The 27106-nt window shown below is 38.5% G+C and overlaps 1 protein-coding gene across 1 annotated transcript in view; it reads right to left on the reverse strand.

The window, feature by feature from the left end:
• The window catches only part of GALNT14 (polypeptide N-acetylgalactosaminyltransferase 14), a 281280-nt gene that overhangs the window by 60008 nt on the left and 194166 nt on the right, over nucleotides 1-27106 (reverse strand). Inside the window, exons 4-5 of the mRNA XM_088145870.1 lie at nucleotides 3462-3529; nucleotides 3065-3130 (exon numbers count right to left, since the gene is read on the reverse strand). Coding sequence (XP_088001996.1) covers nucleotides 3065-3130; nucleotides 3462-3529 — 134 coding nt within the window. The remainder of the gene's footprint in view (nucleotides 1-3064; nucleotides 3131-3461; nucleotides 3530-27106) is intronic.

Consider the following 27106-nt stretch of genomic DNA (forward strand, 5'->3'; position numbering starts at 1 on the left):
GTCCTTTAAATCCCTCTCAACCACCCAACTAGGTTGAGCAGAAATTCTCTAGTGGTATTCCTCAAATGATTCATATTTGAAAGGGAAGTGAGGAGACCTTTTCCTTCCAGATCCACCAAAATGAGCAGTCACATATAGCCAAAAAATGATTTGTACTGCTCCAAATTCTTTCCTGGTACACAGCGACTTCTGGTATTGCCTCACTGTGCTATTACCAAAAATGGAATTCTTTCTGCTATCATGAAGCTTCATAATTACTACAGTTCTACCTCTTTTTTGCACAAGCTATTTTTACTGGATACTTAGGACTTTAAATTGCCTCCATAAAAATACTATAAATAACCAATGCAAATATACAACTGAGAGTTTATCGATTATTTAATTCAATGTAAGTTTTAACGTCATGATTTCTATTCTTCAATGCCCTTTTCTTGTTTTTGCAAATTAGTGGTGGTGATTAGTACGTGACTCACAGAGGGTTCCTGAGTAGCAACCAGATCTGAAGATCCTCACAAGCTATTAGCAGTCTGTGTGGCCTTTGTACATGAGGAGTCCTCATTGTCTTTGTATGTAAAAGGTGAATATTTGTACTGAGGAGTTTCTGGGCAGACTTCCTATATGGTTCAGAAGCTTAGAAAATCAGGATTGTTAATTACTCAAAGAGCCTCCATACACAGAGGTCCTTCCCTCTTTGAGATTGTTTCCTCCTGAACAAGGAGAGATGCAAATTGCTAAATATTAATAACTACCTTATCAATCAGGTCAGCTGGGCAAAATTCTAGTCAAATGGGATTTTCCACAATTCTATATTCCTTTTAGATCAGAATACTTTCTATCCATCTCCATTCACATTATCTTTGAACATATGACACGTAAAATACTCACTTTTTAAAAATCAAATAATTGTGCTTTTGTTCTTTGACATCTACTTTTGGGGTGAAGGCTCTTAAAATTCAAATTCCCACTATGTAAGCTCTTAATTGAAATATTATTATGGCTGTTTCCCAGAAATTTCAGTCATGTACCTTTTCTCAATTCCTTTAATCAAGGAAAGATGGAATACAACTGGTGTCTAGCTCAGTGTTTCTCAACTTCAGCAATTTTAAGATGTGTAGACTTCAACTCCCAGAATTCCCCAGCCAGCATGCTGGTTTGGAATTCTGGGAGTTGAAGTTCACACATCTTAAAACTGCTGATGCTGAGAAAAACTGCTCTAGCTAATGACTCAGGTTTGGGCCACTACAAAGTTCAAGTGGATGTAGAAGAGCCAAATTCACTTGCAACCAGATGTGTGGTGAAATTCTTTCTCCTCCAAAATGGCAGGTTGCTTTGCAAGTTGGGGCCAGTCAATTTTGTCATTTTAAGCCTATGTGGAATAAGGCAAACCTAGAACACAAATGGCCACTTTGACCACCATTTGCTTCTGAGTTGGCAGGAAACTGTGCCACAAGTAAATTGTTCTCTATCTCTAATCCTTTTTGGGTGTTACCAAAAGGGGGGAGGAGGAGGAGAGGAAGAAGAGGAAAAGCCATGTGCCTCCCAAATTACCCTGGTAATATTTAATCTGGAAAAGCAACTTTGCACTCAGTCTTCCTGTGAGCTGGAACTTTATATGCATACAGGAAGGCTACCTGCTGGGAACAATCACATTGTATAGCTGGACAGAGCAATGTGTCTGATCCAGAAAGGGGAAGGGCTTCCCACCACTCTCTGCACATTGAATTCTACAGTGGAAGATGCTGCCTGAAGAGGGTTTCTGCAAAGCCTTAATTGACAGCTGTAGTTCTAAGCCAAGAGACCACACGTGACTTCTCAACATTCCCATCTCAGCCACAGGTTGCTGGGAAGAATTTTAATAGGGAAATGCAACGGGGCAAAATAGCTCTGCCGCTGCCAAGTACTGTTTCTCCACAATGCTTTCCCCCACATCTTTACTACGATCTACTTATTTGAAAAAATTATACACTGCCCTTCAACAAACTTCCAGGATGATTTTAGAAAAGCAAACTTAAATGCACAAGTACAATTTAATGTGTGAGTGATCATTGTGAATGATCATTGTTATTTTATTAATGTGAATTATTAAGCAGTGATGAATCATTTTAAAAGTTATTACAGCTATGGGGCCATTTTGATACAACACGCATTCATCTGAGTGGCTGATTTTTGAAAAACATAACTTCTGCCTTTATTTCAACTTCATGGGCAGCATTTGAACTGACCATATTTATATCATGCAAATGAGCATTATTTCAATTAGATTTCTACCTTATTTTATGCACATGTCAGAAACAGGAATGACTTGATGGTGCATTTATCTCAGTTCAGAAAAAACTGTCCATTTCCCTTGCAAAGGCCTTACTCATTGCAAGAAATTACCTATCAAAGAGGTTAATGTTGTGCAAAAGTGTATATGTCACGATTAAGTGAAGTCCTTTAAGAGTTCAGCTGGATCTTGAACTCAGTAGCACATTAATGCTGCAGTCCCTTTTTTTATTAGACATTTTAGAGAAAGAGTATAAATAAACAGAAATAAAGACAAGTAAAAAGAATAAGAGAGTAAAATACAGATGAGTAAACAAGGGAACTAAAACGTAATGACAGTTTTCCAATGTATCATTAGTTACTTACGGATTATAGAATGCTGCAGTCCTGTGTACATTTACTGAAGGAAACCTGACTGAATAAATCTGGGTTTCCTTTTGAAAAGGAATGCATTAGATTTACTCTACTTTGTTCTACAAAGTATGAAAATAATTTAGAGAACACAGTTACACATACAGACACACACACAACCACAGAGGCATACATAGGGATGACAAGATCTCTATGAAATACATTCCAAATAACTGCCTCATCTTCCTTTATTGATAGGCTTTCCATCCATACAAAGCTGCACCTTAAGTACAAGAGTAAGAGCATAAAAAGTATGCAAGTCAGTTATAAAAGAGTATATAGGCCAAGCATTTCTCACTCATTGCACTCTACTTTCCCTATAAAGCTTTCATTTTGTCTCTTCCCCTTCTTTGTGCTCCTTCAATGTGCTTGGCCCCCACACACTTACCTTCTCTTTTACTGTTGCGTAAGCATTTCACTTTGGGTAGCTTGATCAGCAAACGGCAATCATCCGCTTTGGAAACACAAACAGAGAGCAATGTTATTTGATTGTTTCTTTTCATCTTTCAAAGGCTTTCACACAATCAAGAGATCAGTAAGTGAGTGTTAAGAACTTTGACAGTGCACACTTAACTCCCAGTGGCAGAACAGAAAGGAGTATGTGGCCATTAGGAAATCAAGGAAAATGGGATATAATAATACATGGGAACATCACCTCAGGATCAAGTTTACAGCTCTATCCCAAAAGGTCACTGCCACTACACATGCACACAGTCACACAGTACTCTCCCTCCCTCCCTCCCTCCCTCCCTCCCTCCCTCCCTCCCGTTTTCAAGTTCACTTACGATCATCGCTGAAGTCATCTACTAATAGGATTTCATGGACCAGATGCACTGGGGTTCGGTTCAGGACACTGAGGAATCATAAAAGAAAATACCCAATGGAATTTCAGCAGAAAAACAAAACTGGAAAAAATCATGCTCAGGATATACTTTGCCTGGGAAAGTAATAATAAGGTTGAAGGGAAGGGAGTAATAAACATAAACAAACATTCTCAAAAAAGCGAGACAGAACAATTATGACAAAGCTGCATAAGAAGCAATCATTTTAAACTGTGATAAGGCAGGTTTATCTTAAAGTTTTCGACCTTGTGTAGGGTGGAAGGAAACCCTGTTTAGTGCAGGGATTTTGAAGAAGAGGCCATTTTTTCTTTGCACACACAAAGATATATACCATACTTTTCCACACAGGAAAATCAGAGCAAGTTGAGTCTCCCACTGCCTCCCGGGTACAGACGCCACATGAACATACAGAAAAGTACAGGCACACTCTAATCATGTAGCTGGAGAGTTGCATTACAAAATAAGTATTTCTGAGTTTTCCAGGAAAGTGATATTTAGAGCTATATTCATCCAAAAGGAAGGTGATCTGGAATTTTGGGCAAACCCTCCTTTGCAAAAAGGTAGACTGGATAGAAAAGTTATAAACAGAGACATGAATCCTATGTCCTGCCTAGATTTCCAGTGCTATCCTGACAAGAGCTGCCAAGTCCGTGGGAACGAATCCTATAGAATTTCCCCCCAACAAATGGCTGCATAAGATAGAGCTATCCTATCTGGGCTGCAATCTGGGCTCCAGATGACCACTCAGTAGCAGCAGTAAGATAAAGAAAACTCTCTTTAGTGCCATCCAGTGGTCATTTGGATAATTTTGCAGCCCAGATAGAATAGTCTTAGCATGTGACCCACTTGTACATATATGTGCATGGTTACTTTTAGTAATCATACACACACATGACTGATTACTTTTACAATTTGGTTCTATAAGTAGTCCTCATTTAGCAACCACAACTGAGACTGGCAACTTGGTCGTTAAGTGAAGTGGTTGCTAAGTGAAATCGCGACTGTGTATATGATCTTATTTCAGCTTTCCTTTATTTTACAGATCTGCAAAGGTCATAAATGCAAGGATTGGTCATAAAGTTACTTTTTCATAATTATTGTAACTGCAAACAGTCACTAAATGAGTCACTTGCAAAACAAGGACTGCCTGTATTCACATTGCCTAGATACATATATTGGGCTAAGCTTACTGTGTTGAATGAATTCAGCCACAATATATCATTAAAGATTATGACTGGGTTCACACAAAATATTATGCCAAAATGCAGTTGCTTGTTATGTGCTAGCCAGCATGGTTTGAAAACCAGGGTCTATAGTAAGTAATTCAGTGAATTCAGCAAACTGCGATTTATTAATCACAGCTAAAAACTATGGCTTAGCATCATACATGAATAAGGCTTAGCATGATGCATGAATTTTGTCATAGTGTATTCAAGAAACCATAGTAAAGTAAACCATGGCTTTAAGCACAGAGATATGTAGCTTTTTTCCAGATGCTGCACTCCAAAGAGTCATCAGGGTCAGGACCAAAAAGTATATAGGTCCTGAAGAAAAGCTACATTTAATTAAATTTAAAGTTATATTACTTAAATAAAATTGATGGGATCATTCCTTGTGATCATAATAATTTCCATCTTAGGTTAGAATTCCAGTGTCAACAGTGTTGTGGGGAGCCTCTAGGGGCTGCACTTAATCATGCAAAGTATGAGGCAGGTATTCCTCTGTTACAGTGTTTCACAACCTTGGCAACTTTAAGATGTGTGGACTTCAACTCCCAGAATCCCCCAGCCAGCCATGCTGGCTGGGGAATTCTGGGAGTTGAAGTCCACACATCTTAAAGTTACCAAGGTTGAGAAACCCTGCTCTACTGTTTCATCCAGGGTCCAATTTAGATGCTAAGTGTTTTAGAAATGAAGTAAAACTCCTACTATGGGCTGCAATTTTGGAAACTGTGATGCAAGACTCTTTCAGAGCACCATAGCCTCTGATTATGCTACATCAATTAAAAAGCTAAGCTGAAGCAGGTTAGCCATAAGCCTTACTGCTTTATAGTCTGAAGCTCCCTCATAAATAAAAAGGAATGCTTGATCATGGAACCATGAAGTAGGAGTTTGCACTCCTGGGTAATAAGATCAACAGCACAGTGCAAAAGAATACAAGGAAATATGGCCAAGGTTTGTAAAAACAATGTTCTGCAAAACTATCAATACTGCAAAGAAAACAATGATATTTGTATTCCACTGGTTGTCACCATCAAAAGAAAGGAATGCTATCTGGAAGGTCTTACAAAAATATTGTTATTTAAAGACTGACCTATGTAACTAGTTAGAATAAGAGACAAGCAATTTCTGTGGAAAGCTAATTTTTGTAGAATGTCTTTAATTATAAGTTGCTACAGTCATTGTCATTGTGAATACTTAAATTACATACTAATTTAAACTGAGTCTGGTTTCTTTTAGCTAATGGGATTGCCCAAGCATTTAAAATAAATGTATCAGTATGAATGTTAGTTTGAAGATAGCTATTTCCCTTCTTTATGTAACGTAAACAAATTATTCACTATCTGGGAATGTAAACTGCAGGTTACTGGCAAAATATGAGATAGAAAAAGATTGCCATTACCTTTGAAAAAGAAAGCTTCAACTAAAACCCAACTCCTTTTATTTAAAAAAAAATCAATCTAATTGGTATTGAAGGATTATATTGATTAATGATATTGGTTAATGCTTTCAGGCAAATTTCATTGTTAGAATTTATACATCTGTGAATTTATACATGAATTAAGCAACTATAAAAAGAAAAACAAAATGAAATTCATCACTCTAACCTGAATTTAATCCTGAGTTCTCCCTTTACATTGATTTTACTGTAGCATAATATCTGAGTCTAGTTTGATAGGCTATTATCTAAGAAATATTGTCAGAACCTGCATCAATCAAATGTCAATTTAAAAAGCTATAGCAGTCAATGGGTGTTTGCTTGATTTGATTCTGCCATTTGTATCGGGGGGATGGTAGTTTATAGTTGTGTTTGGGTTATTGCTATGAGATGGAGAGGCGCTCACACTGATATGGGAATTTACAGCAAGACCTGAATGCAGACAAAACTGGTGGTAGTCTGAAGGCTGGGAAGAACTGTGTTATCAATGGGAGGAATGCACAAGGCCACCATTCTGTGAGAAAGGGTTTTGGCGCCAATGTAGCGGGGGGGGGAATAAGTAGAGGCTTTAGTTTTAGCAATGCTTTGCTTCAAGCTGCATGTACCAACCAATAAAGGAGCATTTATCTGAACCAAGCCTGGTTTCACGAGAATTCTTCTAAATTGGGGTTTGGACTTTGTGGACTTGACAAATATAACACCAGCTTTGTTACTGTGAGGTCATGCCTTCTATACAGAATTGGGGCACATATAAAGGATATACGTTACATTAAACGTATAGCAGAAGGACGGCTGAGCTGAGGGATGCTTGATCCATCAGAAGCCTTCCCAAGTTACTTAGGAGTTCCTGTCACTCCTAGCAGATTGCCCTCTGTGCTGGACTCTGGGCACTGGACACTGTCTTCTGGACTTTGGGGGGTGTTTATATTTTCCTGTGGTTTTAATCTTTATCCACCTGAATGGGAAGGACAAGGAGGTCCTGTAAGCCAACAGAGAGAAGAGTAAAGTGTCAAAACAGTTTAACACCACACAAACTGCTGAGTGCCAAGAGTAAGAATAGTCTGGTGGAGTTTGGTGTTGCTGTGAGGGCCAAGTGGTTGAGTAGTATGAGTATATGTGATTGTTGGGGGTGTGTGTGAATTAATGAATGAGAAATATGGACGTCTTGTCTGGGAGGTGAGAGCTAGGGGTGGGAAGAACTGGAGGGAGAGAGAAGGCAGGGTGTACCATTGATATAAAAACAGGCTGGGGTAGGTATGGAAGGCCGTTCTCGGGGATGTTGGGGATGCTATACCCAGTGGTCCCAGCATCCAATCTTCAGTATTATCAGATCCTCGGTGGCCCTGGACTCAGGCTGAATGCCAGGTTGTTCTGTAATAAATCTGCCCTCATCCATGACCTAATCATGGTATGTATAACCTGACTTGATCAGGCCCAGAGGGACAAGTTTCTCACTTGGAAATCTACTTACCCAAGTTTCAGGTTTGGCATGAGCCAAAGACCCAGGGTAGAGAGAAGTGGCTGTTGTCATCTATAAGTCATTGCAGGTTCTCACAGGCTCTGCGCCACAGATAACCAGATAGGAGACTCTGGTTGAAGCTGGCTGCTGCTGTCCTCCTTGCTGGACAGCATCATCCTTGCCTGAACGGCTGGATTCCAATGCCAGGCTGGCTATGGAGACCCTGAGATCGTTAGTGCTTGGGCAGTTCAATTTGCCAACAGATGATATTGTATATAGAGCTCAGCTCAGGAGTTTGTGGCCTCTATGGCAAACATGGACCTGTCCCAAGTCATTGAAGGTCACACTTTGGATCTGGTTTTCTCTCAGTATAGTTGTAATATAATCTGATAGTTGAGGACATTATCCTCAGTTCATTGCTATAGTTAGATCACGCTCTAATTGCCTTTTGGCTCACTGGTGTCACCCCAACATGCAGGGAGATAAGGCCTATTAGATTGGCCCACTGCAGGTGACTTATGGATCCTGCTGGGTTCCAAAAGGAACTTGTGTTTTTTTTAAGGAAGGTTGTTGAGAAGGTGGTTGAGCAATAGTTCCAGAGGACCCTGGAGGAAACAGATTATCTGGATCCAATTCAGTCAGGCTTCAGGCTGGGTTATAGTACTGAGTTAGCATTGATTATGCTGTCAGTGACCTTTAGCAGAGCTGGGATGCATCCATCTTTGTGCTCTTCGATCTCTCAGCAGTTTTTGATACAATCAACCACAGTATCCTTCTGGGCAGTCTGTAGTGATTGGGAGTGGGCAGCACTGTGTTGTGGTGGTTCTCCTTTCTCTGTGGTCAGTTCCAATCACTGTCGATGGGGGGGAGGTGCCCCCTCCTGTTCAAGATCTATATGAAACCACTGGTTGAGGTTATCCATCAGTTCAGGGTCTGGTATCATCAGTATGCAGATGATACTCACTTATATATCTCAACCCCAGGCTGTGCAAGTGCTGCTGCTGCTGCTGCTGCTGCTGTTGCTGTCTTGCCCCTGTTGACCATCCCAGTCTGGATGGGAAAGACAGACCTAGGCTCAATCCCAACAAGACCACGTGGTTCCCCTGGTTCAGGGGAATTCCCATCTTTATTCTTGGATGGGGTTGCACTTCCCCATTCAAGATGGGCATACCATATGGGGGTTGGCTTGGACTCACAGCTCTTGCTTGAAGAACAGGTAGCAGCTGTGGCCAAGGAAGTCTTTGCACATCTCCATCTAGTGTACCAGCTGTGCCAGTTCCTGGATTGGAGGGCCCTTTTGATAGTCACTCAAACCCTAGTCACCTCAAGAATGAACTATTGCAATGTGCTCTACATGGGGCTGCCCTTGAAAACCACTTGGAAATTACTGCTACTCCAGAATGTGTTGCTCCATGTGATACCACTGCTCCATGCACTGGTCATCAGTTGGCATTGGGTGCAATTCAAGGTGCTGGTTATCACCTATGGAGCCCGTGATGGCACAGGACCTGATTACTTGAGGGATTGCCCATCTCCATTAATTTCTGCCCATCCAGTAAGATCCAGCAGAATGGATGAACTTCAGATCCGCTCAGTTAAACATCATCTAGTGGGAGCTTGGAAATATGGCTTCTTTGTCATGGCACCTGAAGTCTTGGCTGGTATCCCTCAAGAGATCCATATGGATCCCATCCCATATGTTCCAGAAGGCAATGAAAACCTGGTTATTCTCCCAGATCTAGGGGTAGTACGGTGGTGAACCCCTAAAAGATTTGCATTTCTTTGGGACAGTTTCTTTTCTGGATGCACTCCTCTTTGTTCTTTCACTTTATTGTTCTCACTTTTAATGATGTAAAGTACCCGGAGTTGCTGAAAGTTGGGTGTTTTTAAAATTCATGTACATAAATAAACAAGCAAGCAAGCTATGATTTAAACCACAGATTGTTTTTAAAGTCATACTTTGGTTAGGCAGAAATTGTGATTTACAACCCATGACTGGGTTCATTCTGCAAGTTAAACCAAAGACAAAAGAAGCAACATTTTGACCTAATATTATGTGTGAATCCAGTTATACAAATGTATATACTCACCAACGTAGAATACAACCTTGCCAATATAATAACAGAAACTAGACCCACATATTCATGGTATCTATTGATACCCTTCCCATGAATGAGAGCACAATACAGTTTGAACTATTCTGCATAAATCAGGATCTAGTAGAACTATTTAAAAAAAATGGAAATTCACCAGGTATTCTTCCGGACCATTTTCTGTTAACATTAAACACTTTCCCACATCTTTTCCTGAGGGCTGAGACTAAGTCTACTGGAGAAAATTAATTGAAAATTGCTGCTGTATGTTTCTTTCAATGGTGTTAAGCCTTTTCAGGCTTGGTATATTTCCAGGTATATTATTCTGATTGCATTATATTGACGTTTTTATCATTTTAGCTATTTAAAAATTGGACAGTACTTTGGGTACTTTTAATGTAATAGAGACTAAGAAATACCATATGTCTATAATTTCCAAAAAAACAAAAAACAAAAAACATTTCAATTATATACAGGATGAACCTGCTTCATTCTTGAGTTTTCCCCTTACCTGCACATAATACATAAATATCTCATAAACAACCAGTTCCCAGTTGTCAGCTGGCCCTAACTTTCTACATTATATGCCACTAAGAGAGTTAAGGGATGGATATACAATAACATCTTTCATTTTGTCAGACATCTATTGAAAAAGCAAGATATAAATGTTTTTCCTCACTATTAGAATTTTAAAAATGAGCTAGAAAACTGAAAACTACTTCCAAAGTATTCAAATTATGCAAGCTCCATAAAAACATCCAAAGAAAGTAAAAAGTAACCATAATCTCTAAGTACAAATTCCTGGATGCACTTAAAAATCCCTGAATGTCACTGATAGAAATACAGGAAAACTCCACTGAGTCAAGGATAAAACAAAATTCACAGCATCACACTTTCAATTCACACCTGTGACTTGTAACTTTATCCTAGTACGCTAGATTCTTAGCGACTGAGCATATCCTGATCTCACACCCTAAAATGCTTGGTAAGGCTACGCATCTTTCTGGATCCTTGAGCTGACTATAGTTCAGTGGTGGGTTCACCCATGGACTTTTTAATTTTGTCTTAGTACAATTTATGAATTTAGCTACTGTGGTTTGTAACCCATGATGTGTGGCTTAGCAGATAGTACAAATCCAGTTAATTATGGTTTATTCAAATCATGATTTAACAAACCATGGCTTAGTGCAATGTGCAAATTTAGTCAAGAAGACCAAGAGAGAATCCTATGCTTATTTTCTCCAAATCAAATTCAGCTGTGCTCAGTGGGACTTATTCTGCCATTGTAAATACAAGATTAAACGTGGGCACCCCAGCCTTGGAGGAAACTGTTCTGAACATTTAGTTGCTTGTTATGGAATTCTTCACATCTCTCAAAGAGGTATCCTAGATTTGCCACCAAATTCCTTGCCATTCAGCAGGGAATTGTAGCAGAACCTTGATGATATTTCCATGACATCTATGTTAGAAAGCATAGGGTGTTTACAGCCATTGCTCTTACAGTGGGGCAAAGAAGTATTTAGTCAGCCACCAATTGTGCAAGTTCTCCCACTTAAAAAGATGAGAGAGGCCTGTAATTTTCATCATAGGTATACCTCAACTATGAGAGACAAACTGAGAAAAAAATCCAGAACATCACATTGTCTGATTTTTAAAGAATTTATTTGCAAATCATGGTGGAAAATAAGTATTTGGTCAATATCAAAAGTTCATCTCAATACTTTGTTATGTATCCTTTGTTGGCAATGACAGAGGTCAAACGTTTTCTGTAAGTCTTCACAAGGTTTTCACACACTGTTGCTGGTATTTTGGCCCATTCCTCCATGCAGATCTCCTCTAGAGCAGTGATGTTTTGGGGCTGTCGCTGGGCAACACGGACTTTCAACTCCCTCCAAAGGTTTTCCATGGGGTTGAGATCTGGAGACTGGCTAGGCCACTCCAGGACCTTGAAATGCTTCTTACGAAGCCACTCCTTCATTGCCCGGGTGGTGTGTTTGGGATCATTGTCATGCTGAAAGACCCAGCCACGTTTCATCTTCAATGCCCTTGCTGATGGAAGGAGGTGTTCACTCAAAATCTCACGATACATGGCCCCATTCATTCTTTCCTTTACATGGATCAGTCGTCCCGGTCCCTTTGCAGAAAAACAGCCCCAAAGCATGATGTTTCCACCCCCATGCTTCACAGTAGGTATGGTGTTCTTTGGATGCAACTCAGCATTCTCTCTCCTCCAAACACAACAAGTTTAGACCAAAACGTTCTACTTTGGTTTCACCTGACCATATGACATTCTCCCAATCCTCTTCTGGATCATCCAAATGCTCTCTAGCAAACTTCAGACAGGCCCGGACATGTACTGGCTTAAGCAGGGGGACACGTCTGGCACTGCAGGATTTGAGTCCCTGGCAGCGTAGTGTGTTACTGATGGTAGCCTTTGTTACTTTGGTCCCAGCTCTCTGCAGGTCATTCACTAGGTCCCCCCATGTGGTTCTGGGATTTTTGCTCACCATTCTTGTGATCATTTTGACCCCACAGGATGAGATCTTACATGGAGCCCCAGATCAAGGGAGATTATCAGTGGTCTTATATGTCTTCCATTTTCTAATTATTGCTCCCACAGTTGATTTCTTCACACCAAGCTGCTTGCCTATTGCAGATTCAGTCTTCCCAGCCTGGTGCAGGTCTACAATTTTGTTTCTGGTGTCCTTCAACAGCTCTTTGTTCTTGGCCATAGTGGAGTTTGGAGTGTGACTGTTTGAGGTTGTGGACAGGTGTCTTTTATACTGATAACAAGGTCAAACAGGTGCCATTACTACAGGTAACGAGTGGAGGACAGAGGAGCCTCTTAAAGAAGTAGTTACAGGTCTGTGAGAGCCAGACATCTTGCTTGTTTGTAGGTGACCAAATACTTATTTTCCACCATGATTTGCAAATAAATTCTTTAAAAATCATACAATGTGATTTTCTGGATTTTTTTCCCTCAGTTTGTCTCTCATAGTTGAGGTATACCTATGATGAAAATTACAGGCCTCTCTCATCTTTTTAAGTGGGAGAACTTGCACAACTGGTGGCTGACTAAATACTTTTTTGCCCCACTGTAAATGTGCCAGAATCTACATGAAATTGTAATCCCTTTGGTTCCCATCTAGAATTCAAATCTATGAAGTCAGCTCCACCCGTTTAACTCAATCCTTCTGTACCACAGATGGATCATCAAGAATAGGACAACACTGTTCCACTTTGAGTGAGGAAAGGAGAGCTTTAACAAAATTACTTTCAATAGGATTACAGCATTCAGTGTGGCATCCCATCTGTAAGTGACCTATTAAAGACAACTAACAAACATTGCTTCCCCCTTCTTTCATGCCAAGCTCCCATTTATTTCTCTGTCTCACTCCCATACCCAGTGTAAGTTTTAGATGTGCTGTTCCCACTTGTCAATTTCTCTTTTAATTATTATTATTAATAGGTTTGTTGGTTCTGAGGGCTTTTTATTTTTTTTAAAAAAAGCTAAAGGCACGAGCTAAGTTCAGCAAATTACTGCAATGGAGTTATGTCAGAACAGGGAGACAGGAGAGTAATATCGCGCTTGGTGGAAGATTTAACAGGCGCCAATTGCCTAGAAACCAAAACCTAGGGGAAAAAGCAGGAAAAACAGCAAGAAAAAAAATATAATGAACCAACATAATTGTATTAGTAACAACTGCCTTTTATCTTGTTGTCATATAAAGTTTGCATGGTTGGAAAATAAAAATTGGAAGTTACTGAGAATCAAACCAATTAAACTACATTACTGCAGAGACTTTCTCCAAGTGGATCAGCCAGAATTGCGCAACATGTTTTTCTACACTGTGTATTTTATCCTGATCTAAGACAAAGGCTACTTCAGCTCCCTTGGGGGGAAAAAAGTGCCAGTTAATCAGAAGAATTTTATGCAGGTTACTTCATAGGAAGCAGAGATCCCAGAGTTACCTGCTTAGTTGCTAAATTTTGGAACTCAACAGCAAGGATGGGCAGAAGGGGACCACAAGACAGAGTGACCATTCTGGCTTAATTTCAAGAGTTCAAAACGTCTTTCTCTGTATCTTTGATTCTGACATAGGATGGTAACAAATTTTTGCTTTGTGGACCTAACAAAGTCTTGCTAGATCAAGCTGAAACCCTATTTAGCATTGTTTTCCAAGAGATAAAGTCCTCTCCCAAAATTATTTCTCAGTCACTGATACTCAGACTAGGCTGAGTTTTGTTTGCACATCTTTTTAGGAAACCTGACTGATTGGCTCCTGGTTCTTGGACAAGTACCCATGGATTAGTCCATAATACTATTAATCTTTCAACAGTACATGATGACTACTTACAGTTTATGAAGTGGAGTGAGATTTGCCTTTTCTTCAGTCTCTGTCTATAGGTTCTAGCTACTGGAGAGTAGCCAGAAAGGGTGACATATAATGTCTATATGGGATGAAAATGCTTAAATTCTCTAGGAAATTACTCGTTATTGTGTGTTATCCTGTGATGTCAGAAGTTCACATCTTTTTCATCCTTCATATAATATCCTCATTATCCAGGAAGGAATGGAATACAATTACCTATAGTTGCTTCTTGAAATATTTTCACATATATTTTCAACCTGCACAGCAAGCAATGTATTTTCTAGCTGCTCCCAGCAGCTTAAAATTATTTTTTAAATGTTTTTTTTAAAAAGCCACACATCAAATTATTTGCTAAAGAGTTTAATTTTTTAAAAAAAAATCAATTTCAATTTTTGGTTAAGCAGCATACATTGTCTTAAAAATCCACTCAGAAACAGTGAAGATCAGAAGTAAATATGAACACATACAAAACATAAAAGAGATGGGTTAATTTTTTTCTACGCAGTTCTACTCCTGGGCAAAGGTGTGCAGATGACCCAAAATATAGCTTTTGTCAATGTTGCAGGGCTTTAGGTATTATTTCATTTTGTCACATTTTATGTATGTTTCCATCTGCTGTCTTTTACAACTTTCCTGAATACATAGCTTTGTCCCAAACATGCCCTAATATGATTCTTTAAACACATTTCCCAGAAGTATGTTTTTAGTACTATATACTCCAGTATATAGCTTCTGGTTATGGTATAACAACCATCTATAACCATTTTTTTGGAATGCAACTTTTCCAAATATCATGCTTTCTTGTGCACATTTTTGAGTGGATAATGATGGATGTGACCTCTCTGAGATAATAAATAAAATTACGCTGCCCCCCCCCCCCGGCTTTTTTCCCCTAGGATAGAGTAGATGACTTTTTTCAGTCAGGATCTGCTCTTTACAAAAATTATTATTTTTTCTGAGGGTTGCCAAGGGAATGTCCAATGTTATGACAGCCTACCAGAAAGTAGGGTTGAACATACCCCTCTTTCTTTTCAGGAGTGGTGGGAGGTTTCACAGTTGAAAAGAGCTATGCTAAATCTTGGGCTTAAAATGTCTATTTTCAATCTTTAAAGGGCCAAAAATAGCAACAAAAATTGTATTCCCCAAATTACATGTTTTGCTGCCAAATGTTGGATGTGCATTCTGGGAGTGCTAAAGGGGATATAAAATGGGCTAAGCGTTACATGTTGATTGCATGTCATCCACTCCTGCTCTAATCGTCAACATGAGGGTCTCTCCTTATTTTATGAGCCATGAGAAACAGTTTCTGCTCAAAATCATCCACTACGTTTTGCAGTGTATCCACCACATCCATTCTTAATATTTAGAAACTCTTTACCAGTCCAAAGTTGCACTATAGAAGATGCCATAAAACTAAGGAAGCACATTGGTAAGACTGTATATTCCTCCAACATAGGGCCAGGAGACAGGGAAGCAATGATGGAGTCAAACTCTACTTTGGAAACAAGCATGGAAAAAAGCTCCTCAGAGCTCCAATGTACACGTGGCTCTTTGCTACTGTCTACCTATCCCCTCAGTATCATATACTGTAGTGAAGTGTATCTGTGTATAGAGAATGAGGAAGTTGTGAATTCATTTTAAAAGAACTACTGGTCTGCCCACAAGATCAAAGTAAATTATATATAGATTTTGATCCTACCATTGTACTTATAAATTAAAAGGAGATGCCAAGAAAGGCTTTGGGGATGACTCTGTGACAACCTTTTGTTTTTTTTACTTAAAGAAAGGGCAACAATGCCCTCTAAAATGCCTGACACTGACCTTATGGTGAGAGGCCTGAATGGACAGAATTTTTTATTTGTTTCCAAAAAGAAGCTTCTCCTATTTAATCCTTATAACAGGTGAAAAATAGTCAGCATCTTTATCATAGAATAAATTGCAGGATTGTTAGTGAGGTGGATTCAGCTATCAGGTAAGTTTCCGATTTGTTGGCTAAACCCATGATATTAGAAAGGGAACATTTTGAAGAATGGGACCATCAATCTCCCCAAAGATGTCAGGATACATATTAGAAAAAGAGAATTCATCAGGCCTTCTTAGTTGGGCCAGACACAAGGCACACTAAAAGAACAATTTATAAGCCATCTTGTAAGAAACAATGTCTCTAACATGTCTAGGCTCCTACACGGCTCCTAAGATAAAATGAAAGTTTCTATGAGGGAAACACACCCTCCTGCCAAAAGGTATCCTGCCCTGGCTATCTCTGCATGCAGACCTTCCTAAGGACACATGCCACTCAAACTCAGAGAAAGACAAACAAGAATTCCTGGGCAGATGTATTCACAGACTTTAGGAGGGACACGGAGAAAGGCACGTGCTGAAATGTTGCACTGGAATTGTGCCTCATCTGCTCTATTGCACGCTCTTATACTTCTACTGTCAAATGTTCTTAAACAATAAATCCTGTTCCTATTTTCCAGTTATATGCTATGAGCATGTGTGGGCAGGAACATTAATTTGGTTTGATGGAGCCAAGAAGCTAAATACTTGATTCTGCCATTTCCCTGTATAAAACAAATGTAGCAAAAAACAGCTTTTTGCAAGCTTTTCTTCATATTGTTCACAAATATCTTTGTATCTGAAGAAAATTCTTAACAATAAATCATTTTGATCTGAATGTCCGTATGACTGCACATCTATAACTGAAATATCTGAAAACAATTAGGAAGAACTCACTGAATTGACCAAGCTTTGCGAGAAGAATATCTTGGTGGATCATGTCCTGCATCTTTAATCTGCTAATAGAGACAAGCAATTTTGTATGTGATTATTTATGAAACTAATGTATCTCCATGGCAACACATTAGGCCCAAGCAACAATAACCTAAAATCCTCAAAGGGTCAAAGGTAACAGATATTAAAATCAAGGGGAGAGCAAGAGAAGGGGGAGGGAAAATGAAATGAAACACTCCAATATCCAGAATGACTAAATGTGAAGGAGAGGGAGATTACACCAAGAATATATATAAATGAGCACTGATTACTAGGCAGCTTTCACATTTTTCTCTGAAATACCTACTATCTTTTTGAAATTCAAGAGTTATATTATATGAATATCAAAAAGGTAAAAGATGAGCTGGGTTACATGCTTCTTCACTGATTAGCATGAGAGAGAGAGAAATAAATACTAAATGTTGTGACTAGGAGGTGGAAAATAAATAGTTAGCACAAAGCTCTAATTACATGGTTTCAGAATAATACCTGGCTGCTGCTGCTGCTGCTGCTGCTGCTGCTGCTGCTGCTGCTGCTTCTTCTTCTTCTTCTTCTTCTTCTTCTTCTTCTTCTTCTTCTTCTTCTTCTTCTTCTTCTTCTTCTTCTTCTTCTTCTTCTTCTTCTTCTTCTTCTTCTTCTTCTAATCAAAGTTAGTGTAACATGGCTCCTCTGAAGTACTTTTTCACTGTCATGGAACTTGAAAAACACAGGAACATTGTTTTAAAAAGGGAGGTGTGCTTATAAATGCGGCTGCCACCTTCAATCCATTGGATCAGTTTAGCTGATTAATTGGAGAGATTCCATTTCAATGAGGCTGAGTACAAGGGGTAAACCTGCTTACTTCTGCAAGCCAATTTCTGCTCCGGTATGTTGTTAAATTTAATAATATTGGAGAATTGCGTTTTTAAACCAATTTACATAATTTTCCTTTTGTGGACAAATATGTGGATTGGAACCAGTTAATATTTCAAATTTCCCACTTCTCTGGATTTTGCCATGTAGATTTCAGTTAAAAAATGGTATACTAAACAGTATGAGTAATACTAAGTCTCCCTACATGTGGGAGAACCTTAAGAGTTCAACTAGAAATAATGCAAAAGATGCCACATTACTCCTTTTTTATAATTAGCCATTGGGAGAGGGATTGATTGATTGACTATGCATCATCAGATTGGTATCAACTCTTAGCAACCACATTGATGGGACTTCTCCAGGATGATTTGCCCTTTCCCTTGCCTTGTTGTTCTCCCAACAGTGCACCATCATCACTGTAAATGTATCCATCCACTTTGCTGATAGTTGTTCTCTTTTTCATTTTCCTATCACCTTTCCCACTGTCATGGACTTCTCAAGGGAGCTGGGTGTTTGCATAATGTGTCCAAACTATGATAATTTGAGCCTGATCATTTGTGTCTCAAATGGGAACTGAATTGATTTGTTCTATGATTCATTTGTTTTCTTTCCTATCCATGGTATTCTCAAGAGTTTTCTCCAGCACCAAACTTCAAAAGCACCAATATTCTTTCTATACTGCTTCTTCAGAATCCAACTTTTGCTTCTATAGGGTATCACAGGGAAAATGATTGCCTGTGCAATTCTGATTTTTGTAGGTGTAGACACATCAGGGCATTGGAATATCTTTTCCAAGGCCTTCACTGCTACTCTACCAAGTGCTAGTCTGTGGTATATTGCTTTACTTGTGTGTCTGTGTATGTCTATGAGTCAGTGTTTACTCCTGCCTGGACAAGTCCCTGCAGTTTTCTTGGCAAGATTTTCAGAAGTGGTTTGCCATTGCCTTCTTCCTGAAGCTGAGAGAAAATGCCTGGCCCAAAGTCACCTGGGTGGCTTTGAACCTCAAGTGGGACTAGAACTCACAGCCTCCCAGTTTCAATAGTCAATCCTAAAAGGCAGAATCCATCTAGTCTTGCCTTAGACACAAAGCCAGCTAGGTGACTTTGGGCCAATCACTTCCTCTCAGCCCTAGGAAGAAGGCAATAGCAAACCACTTCAAAAAATGCTGCCAAGAAAACTGCAGGGGTTTCTCCAGGTAGTCGCCAGGAGACAGGACTCACTTGAAGGCATTAAAAAAAAAAAATCCACCACTTCACTATCTTCATTATATTAATGTATTAATGTATTATTGCATTGGGGAGGGGGGCTGTTTTGTTTTGTTTGTTTTGTGTTGCTTTTAGGATCATTTTAATCTAGGCTGTCTGTATGGTTTTATGTTTTATGTGTGTTTATGGATTTTTTGGGTTTTGTATGCCACCCAGAGTCCATTGAGTTGGACAGCTATAACAAATTTGAATGAATGAATGAATGGATTTCATTGTCACTTCTAATGCTGGTTGTATCCATTGTCATTAGTTCGGTTTTCTTTTTAATTAATTAGAAAAATAACAGGAAAAGAAAAAAGAAAAGAAAAAAGAAATACATATACATACATAAAATACATATATAACATTATAATCCCTAACTCATCTATGTTGCTATTTATCTTTCAGTCTTGTTATTGTTAATTTTACTGTTGCCTAAGCTTTGCACTAAGGTGAAGGTTAAAATAAAAATTCAAAGGATATGATTTGATATAGCAATTAAAATAAAAAATAAAATATAAAAATATAAAAACATTATAGGAAAAAAGCATTCAAGTAGGCCCCCTATCTTTTATTTTTCCCTTTTTTCTCTTCTTTTTTGCCCTGACCACTAATTACTACTTAAATATTTTTATAATATGCTTTAAATATCTATGATTATTGCTCACTTCTGTTTAAGTCATTTTAATTATTTTTTTAAAGAGTTTCTCTTTTTCTTCAAAAACAACATCTTAGCTTGTCTCGCCATGTAATATGTTGTATATAAGGGAACCATTCCTAATTTAATTTGGCCTCTGTTATGCATATATATACACAGTCAATTTTTCCATTGCTGCATATTCTCCAATTTAGGTTTCCCAATCTTCTATTTTCTTTTCCAATGCTGTGCCAGATTGATTCTTGCCACTGTCAGCATATATCCTATTAAGTTGTGATGCTTTTCATTTGTACTCTCTGGAGTTACACTTAATAGAGACATTTGTGGTCCTATTCAAATTTTATTTTCAGAATTTTCTGGATGCTTAGGTGCATTTCCTTCTGGTGTATTTCTACATTTCAGTCTTTTTGAGTGACCACCAGATATGATAAAACATTCAATTTTTTATTATCGCATTTCCAGTGTTTGTTGTTGTACAATTTGTCAGTCTTGGCAATCATTTAGGGAGTGATATATCATCTACAGAACATTTTCTTCCAATTTTCCCTCAGATGGTGACTTGGTGTAAATTTTATTAATTTTTTCCATAATGGTTTTCTTTATATTAATCATAGTCCCATTTTCACTGTGCTCTTGAGTTTCATTACTAGAGTTTCTAGATCATTTGCATTTTCAGCAATTAGACTACAGGTAGACCTTGCTTACTGGCTGCCTTGTGCAGTGACTGAAATTACAACAGTGCTGTAAAAATAAGACCCACATTTACAACCTCTGAGCCGCCCAGAGCCACCCTCTGGGGGAGATGGGCAGCATACAAATTTAATAAATAAATAAAATGAATAAATAAACCTTTGCCGTGTTCCTCAGTCATGTGATTGGCATTACAGTCAGTACGTGTTGTTCTGTGCCTGACCCATTTCCCCTCCCCCACTTGCAGAGCGGAGAGATTGGAGAAGAGGGGATTACAAGAGAGTAAGCAGGCACATAATGGGAAATACACTGGCTGTTTGCCTAATGCACTTGTGGCTGCTGGTGTAGTGCTTTCCTCTCAATGTGTATTCCCCTTTGTGTGCCTGCTTACTCTCTTGTAATCCCTTGGTCTCCAATGAATGTAAATACAAACATTAATTCCCTCCTTCCTAATTATCCCAGTGCCAAAGTGAGCATTCCAAAGGGCAGAGGAGTTGGGGAAAAGGAAAGCTGAAGTAAAAGCACAGTTGTGGTCATGTGATTTCTGACTTAGCAACTGCTTTGTTTAATGACCGAGTTGCCAGTCCCAATTGGGATCACTAAACAAAGACTACCTATAGTGTTATCAACATAGGGCAGGCTATTAATGCTTCTTCCTCCAATTTTAAACTATGCTCATCTTCCAATCCAACCTTCCATAATATATATTCAACCTTTAAGGTTGAATAAATAAAGAAAGAGTGTAAAGCTTCATCTCACTCCTTTGTTGGCCTAGTGTCATTCTGTTTCATCATATTTGGTCTGGATTATGACTTCTGTGTATATAAATTTTGCATAAGGACAATGTTACGTTCAGAGGTTCCCATTTTCTTAAAGATATTTCACAGCTTGACGTGGTTGACACAGCTGAAGGCCTTTCTATAGTCAATGAGGCACATATTGACTTCTTTTTGGTATTGTTTGGCTTCCTCAATTATCCAGCATGCTTCACCAATAATGACTCTTCTTCCTTGGCCTTTTCTAAAACTATTTTGAAAGGCATTTCCTTTCACGTAGATCTCTAATCTGCACTGGATGGTCCTAAGCACTATTTTGCTACAATGTAAAATAAAGGATATTCTGTCATAGTCTGCACACTCTGTTTAAGTCTCCTTTCTTTGGGATTGATATATAGTCTTGACTCTTCCAATTGTTGACCACTGTGTCATTCTCCAGATATGCTGGTATAGTTTGGTTAGAACATGTATTGATTCTTTTGTTGCTTGCCATATTTCTGTAGATATTCCATCAATTCCTGTAGTCTTCTGGCTTGACAATGACTGGAAAGCTATCTATCTTCATCTTATAGTACTAGAGGACCTTATGAATACGGAATATTTTCTAAGGTATCTTGGATGTTGACATTCCTACTGTACAGAATTTCAGTATACTCCTTCCATCTTGGTTTGATCTTTGAATCAGTTACTATATGTCCACTGGCATCCTTTAGCATACAGGTTCAAATCTGAAACCTCCTTCTGAGTTTGGAGACCTTTTGGAAAATTTCCCTTGTTTGTTTCTGTCTTCAATGTCTTTACAGATGTCATTATACTACTATTCTAACAGCTCTCTAAAATGTTTTGTTTAGTTCCTTCCTAAGATCTTTGTCATTCTTGGCTTTGGCTTCTCTTCTTCTCCTGGCAACTTCTACCATTTGTTCTGACACCACTTTGGTTTCTTTTCTTTCTTGGTCTTTGGGAATCTCTTTTCATATTTATCCATAACAATTTCTTTGATTCCATTACCAGTTCCACTGGTTCTGTATCAATGGAGTTCAGGACTTCAAAGCAATCGATGGTATTCTCTTTGAAAATGGTATACAAAGAGTGTATCATGGAAACTGGTTGGCTTTGTTCTTCTGCTTTAGCTTGACTTGCAACTTTCACATGAACATTTTATTATCTGTTTCACAGTCAGCCTCTGGCTAAATCTTTGCTATTATAACCGAGTTCTTCCACTTCCTTGTACCAATAATATAGTCAAGTTGATTTCTGTGTGCTTGGTCTGGGGATATTCATGTATATATGCATCATTTTGATTATTTGGAAAATGTGTAAGCAATTAAGAAATCAATTGGACTGATAAGTCATTCCTCTGCTTCCTCTCTATTCCTTAGCCCATACGTTTTAAGTTCCTTAGTCCAAATACATTTTCCTTCTTTCCAATCTTGGCAGTCCAGTCTCCATCTACAAGCAGTACATCTTGCTTGCCAGTTTTGTCAATTTCAGATTGCACTTGACTATACAAATTATCAACCTCCTGTTCTTCTGCCTTAGTGGTTGGAGCACAAAACTGGGTAACCGTAATATAAAGCCTTATCCATGTAGTTTAATAGATACTGTTTGGTTACTGAATGCATTTTACCCAAGTATTGCCTTTGCTATATCTTTCCTGGCAATGAAAGCAACAATATTCCATCTTTGTTTTTATATCCTAAGTAGTAAACAGTGTAATCTTCTGACTGAGAGTCCAATTCCAGTCCCTTTTAATTTGCTGATGCCAATTATGTCAATATGTAGTTGTTTCATTTCATCTTTCACTGATTGAGCTTTCTCATGTTCATGCCCCTTACGTTCCATGTTCATACTGTGATTCTGTCTTTGCAGTTCTCAGTTGTCTTTTCCTGCATGGCAACATCAGCAAATAGCCTAAAGGCTTTAATTTAGCCATGTCATAAACACTATTAGCACTCTGAAAGATCCTCAGCTCTTCCTCAATTGCAGGTTGAATGCCATCCAACCTGAGGGGCCCAACATCCAGCACTATATCATCTATCATTTATCTTGTCTATCTATCTAGGTCTATCTCACACAGTATGAAATTATGCCTTTGCCATTGTCACTGAAGTGATCATCCGCCCCCAGCATCTTTCTATATCATTGCTGCCTGATATAAGTGCCTTCTTCCTGTAATCCAAATACTCAGATGAGGCATTATGAACTAAAGGGAAAAACAGTGCCTTTGTGTTTTCTAGTGCCAGGCAGAGGAAAATTTCCAGCCTTTATTTCTACTAGTTCTCATTCAGTTTGACGAAAGAGAATTTGCCGTAGAAATTATTTTAAAAGAGAGGAACATTTTGTTGAATCTGTAGTAGAAATGCACTGATTTCCTGTGGTGTTCTTGCTATGATTTCATTATGAGGGGGCAATAGGCTCTTCTTTTTTCCCCTGCTGCTAGGACCAGAGGAGGTTAGCATTCGGGGACTGAAGAATTCGAAAATATCTAAACCTTCTTTCTGTAAGGTTCTGAATTCTTCTTCACCCACCTGCTTTACAAATAGTGGAAAAAACTTTCAGTGTTGATTCATGGACCTCTGACTATCCATCTGATTCGACTTACACATTAAAAAGCATTTTAGGTGAGTCTGCCTTTCTTCAAATTTAGGGAACAGGTTTCCATTGAATTTCCAGCACCCTAACTTCTTGTTGCCTTAGATCAGTATTGTCCAAACTTGGCCACTTTAAGATGAGTGGACTTCAACTCATGCTGGCTGGGGAATTCTGGGAGTTGAAGTCCACTGCCCTAGATGAATGTTGTCATCAAATGCTAGATCGTTATTTGAGTGCTAGGCAAGTAAAAAGTTAAGTGTGCATTTCCTTATAAGGAAGGGATCAAGGGAGACTATAATGAAGGAGATTAAAGGAAAGAGACAGTAAAATTGTAGATGAAGAAAAGAAAATAATTAGAGACAAAGTCTGAATTGATAGCTAGAGGAAAGGAAAAGGAGATAATTAGTAAATGTGTATGTATGTGTTTATAAAAATGAAACACTGGTAGACAATGTGAGAAAATAAAGCTTTAATCCTATAAATAAGCACAAAGTTCTATATTTCTGAACAGAAGCCACTTATATCCATATTATCTATTCATACCCTTGTAATGTTAAATAAAGTTTTGATTGTTTTACAAATACCTGGTCCTCTGAAGAAATGAGAAGCAGACTACAATAACCCCCATTTGACTAAAATTCACCATGTTACCAGACGAAAAGCTTATAAAAGGGGATGGGAACTGGCAAGGTTTTTTTTTTTTAAAGAATATTTAATTATTCCCAAAATAATAAATGTAAATAATAAATGTAAAAAAAGTTACATTATTTCTTGTCAAATAAGCCCAGCTCAATCCCATATCCATCTTGCTTCTGTTCCATCATGCCATTTATCTTTTAGGATGGGGAAGAAAATACAGAAAAACTACAGAGCCCATTTATTCTTCTATTTTTCCTTACTGCTTCATAATTTTCAAATGTGTTCCAGGCATAGATGGCCTGGAAAAAGCACTGCTTCCTCATAGCCCAATGTATCTCACAGATTATTAAGACAATATCTGAAAATAAGGCCAGCAGAGACATTTCATTTTAATTGAAATGGTTCAACTGAGGTGTTAGACACATTCTAGATTATTAATTGTGCCAATGTCTTCAACTTTTCTCATGCTCATGGCTCCAGGCTGGCATGCAAGGACTCTATCTTTTTTTCTTTGCCACCCAGCTTGGCACCAGCCACCAGCAGATCCCTGTGCTACAAATCCAATGGACAATTTGGCATTTTGCCTACAGTATCAGGCACTACAGTGTTCGTAGCCTGGATGACTGCCAGACAATGTGCCTACTGAAATGTATTTATTTGTTTATTTATTTTTACCAGCATCAGGCTGTTCCTAGAACATCCTAAAGAGTCCCAAACCAAACATGTATGCAAGTGCATGGTTTTTTAAAGCTATGGAAGCTTTGTTTCATCCTCCAGAGAATATCCTCAACAACAGATTGCTCACATCTCAATCTAGGAAGCAGATGGAAGAAAGATATATGCACCTCTACTTTATAGATCTATGAACAAGGAGTAAAAAAAGAAGACATATGAAAGCTCACTTCAGGTTAACTAAAAATGGCCTGAGAGTCCCCCAACCATAAACTGGAAGATCTCAGATATACAGACACGCTAATCCATGACTCAGAAAAATAGCAAATCTGCCTCTTCAAGTTATGCTGCTTCCGTTATATTTAAAGGGGAGAGAATTAGTTAGGTAAAAAAGATAAATATTGAAGGTTGTGGGAGAAAGAGTCCATCTTCTGAACAGGGTTTTTATCATATGGTTTTTGCTTCTGTAACCTGTGACTTTTATTTCTGCTGAATGCAGTATTAGGGCTGTGTGTACTTTGGAATAAGTGCTTCAGACCTCGCATAAGAATAACATTTTTCTGTCGTTTATTAAAACAGTGCCAACTTCTTGTTATGCCCACAAGGAAGCCTGAAAAAAGTTGGGTTGTTTTAATGAATAGCAGAAGAGTGTTGTGCTTAAATAAGATCCAAAGTATTTCTTCTGAATCATGTAATATAATTTATTCCCATTGTATTTGTGGGGATATAAATTGGGAATATAATTTGGGAAAAGGGGAATCTATGTACAGCCCTGGTCACACTTCAGAATGATCAAGCAATGCCACAATAGGAAAGGGATAGCCACTGGAATTTTAAAATTTAGAAACAATGATAGAAATATAGACATGTATGCATGAAGTAGAGAAAATGAGTAGGGAAAGTTTTTTCTCCTTTCTCATAATAGAGCAACTCTTGCACCTCTAATGAAGTGTAATGTTGAATAAAAATGAAAGGAATATATTGAAATTCTGTAGAATAAAGATGTCAAAATCCAAGATACCTTAGAAGATGCAAGGACCTCTAATATTAGAAAATGAAGTTAAATCAGCAGTCCAGTCATTGCCCAGTCAGAAAGCTACAGCAATTGATAATACATCTACAGAAATATGGCAAGCAACAGAAGAAGCAATAAAGGTTTTAATCAATCTATCCTAGCAAATCTGGAGAATGAAGCCAACAGATTGGAAGAGGTCAATCTACATATCAAGAAAGGAGAGATAAGCAGAGTGTGCAAACAATGGTATAATATCCTTAATGTCACATATTAGCAAAATAATTCTTAGGATCATTCAATGCAGATTATAGTCCTACCATGAAAAAGAAAATGCCAGATGCTCAAGTTGGTTTTAGAAAAGGCCAAGGAATAGGAGACATCATTGCTGATACATGCTGGACAGTTGAGACAGCCAAAGTATATAAAAAAGAAGTCAAATATGCTCCATTGACTATAGAGAGGCTGTAACGGTCTGTGAGGATGTCCTTGAGAGACAGGCAGAGGAAGAGAAGCCACAGACCAATGGTCATATAAGAGGTAGCTTAGCTTGTACAAGGAATAGGGCATGGCAAACATCTCAGAAGTGACCCTCCCTCATTTCTTGGACTGGTAAAGGTGGGAGAGAGGGAGATGTACTTAGATTTGCAAGATTCTGTTACTGTAACCATACAATAAAGGTAGTGTTAGTATTTATGGTTGGTTCTTCTTGTCTGGACTACCTCAAAGTGCTGACATCAATCTTGCAACTCTGAAAATACATCTCTCCCTCCTCCCCTTTACAGTCCACGAAATGAGGGAGGGTCCCTTCTGAGACATCTGCCACGCCCCCATTCCTTCTGCAGGCTAAACTGCTTCTTATCTGACTGTTGCCCAGTCTGTGGTGGCTCCTCCTCCTCCTCCTCCTGCTGTCTCTCAAGGAGATTCTCACAGACCATCACAGAGGCCTTCAATTTTATCAATCATATCAAGCTGTGAACTGTCCTTAGGAAAATGGGAATCCCAGAACAATTCATTGTCCTTATGCAAAACCTATACACGAGACAAGAAGCCACAGTTCAGACCAAACATGTCAAAACAGATTGGCTCCAGGTCAGC

This window comes from Python bivittatus, unplaced genomic scaffold (genome assembly GCF_059951505.1).
Source record: "Python bivittatus isolate LINGU-HERP-01145 unplaced genomic scaffold, Pbiv_v1 ctg000020_np1212, whole genome shotgun sequence".
NCBI lineage: Eukaryota > Metazoa > Chordata > Lepidosauria > Squamata > Pythonidae > Python > Python bivittatus.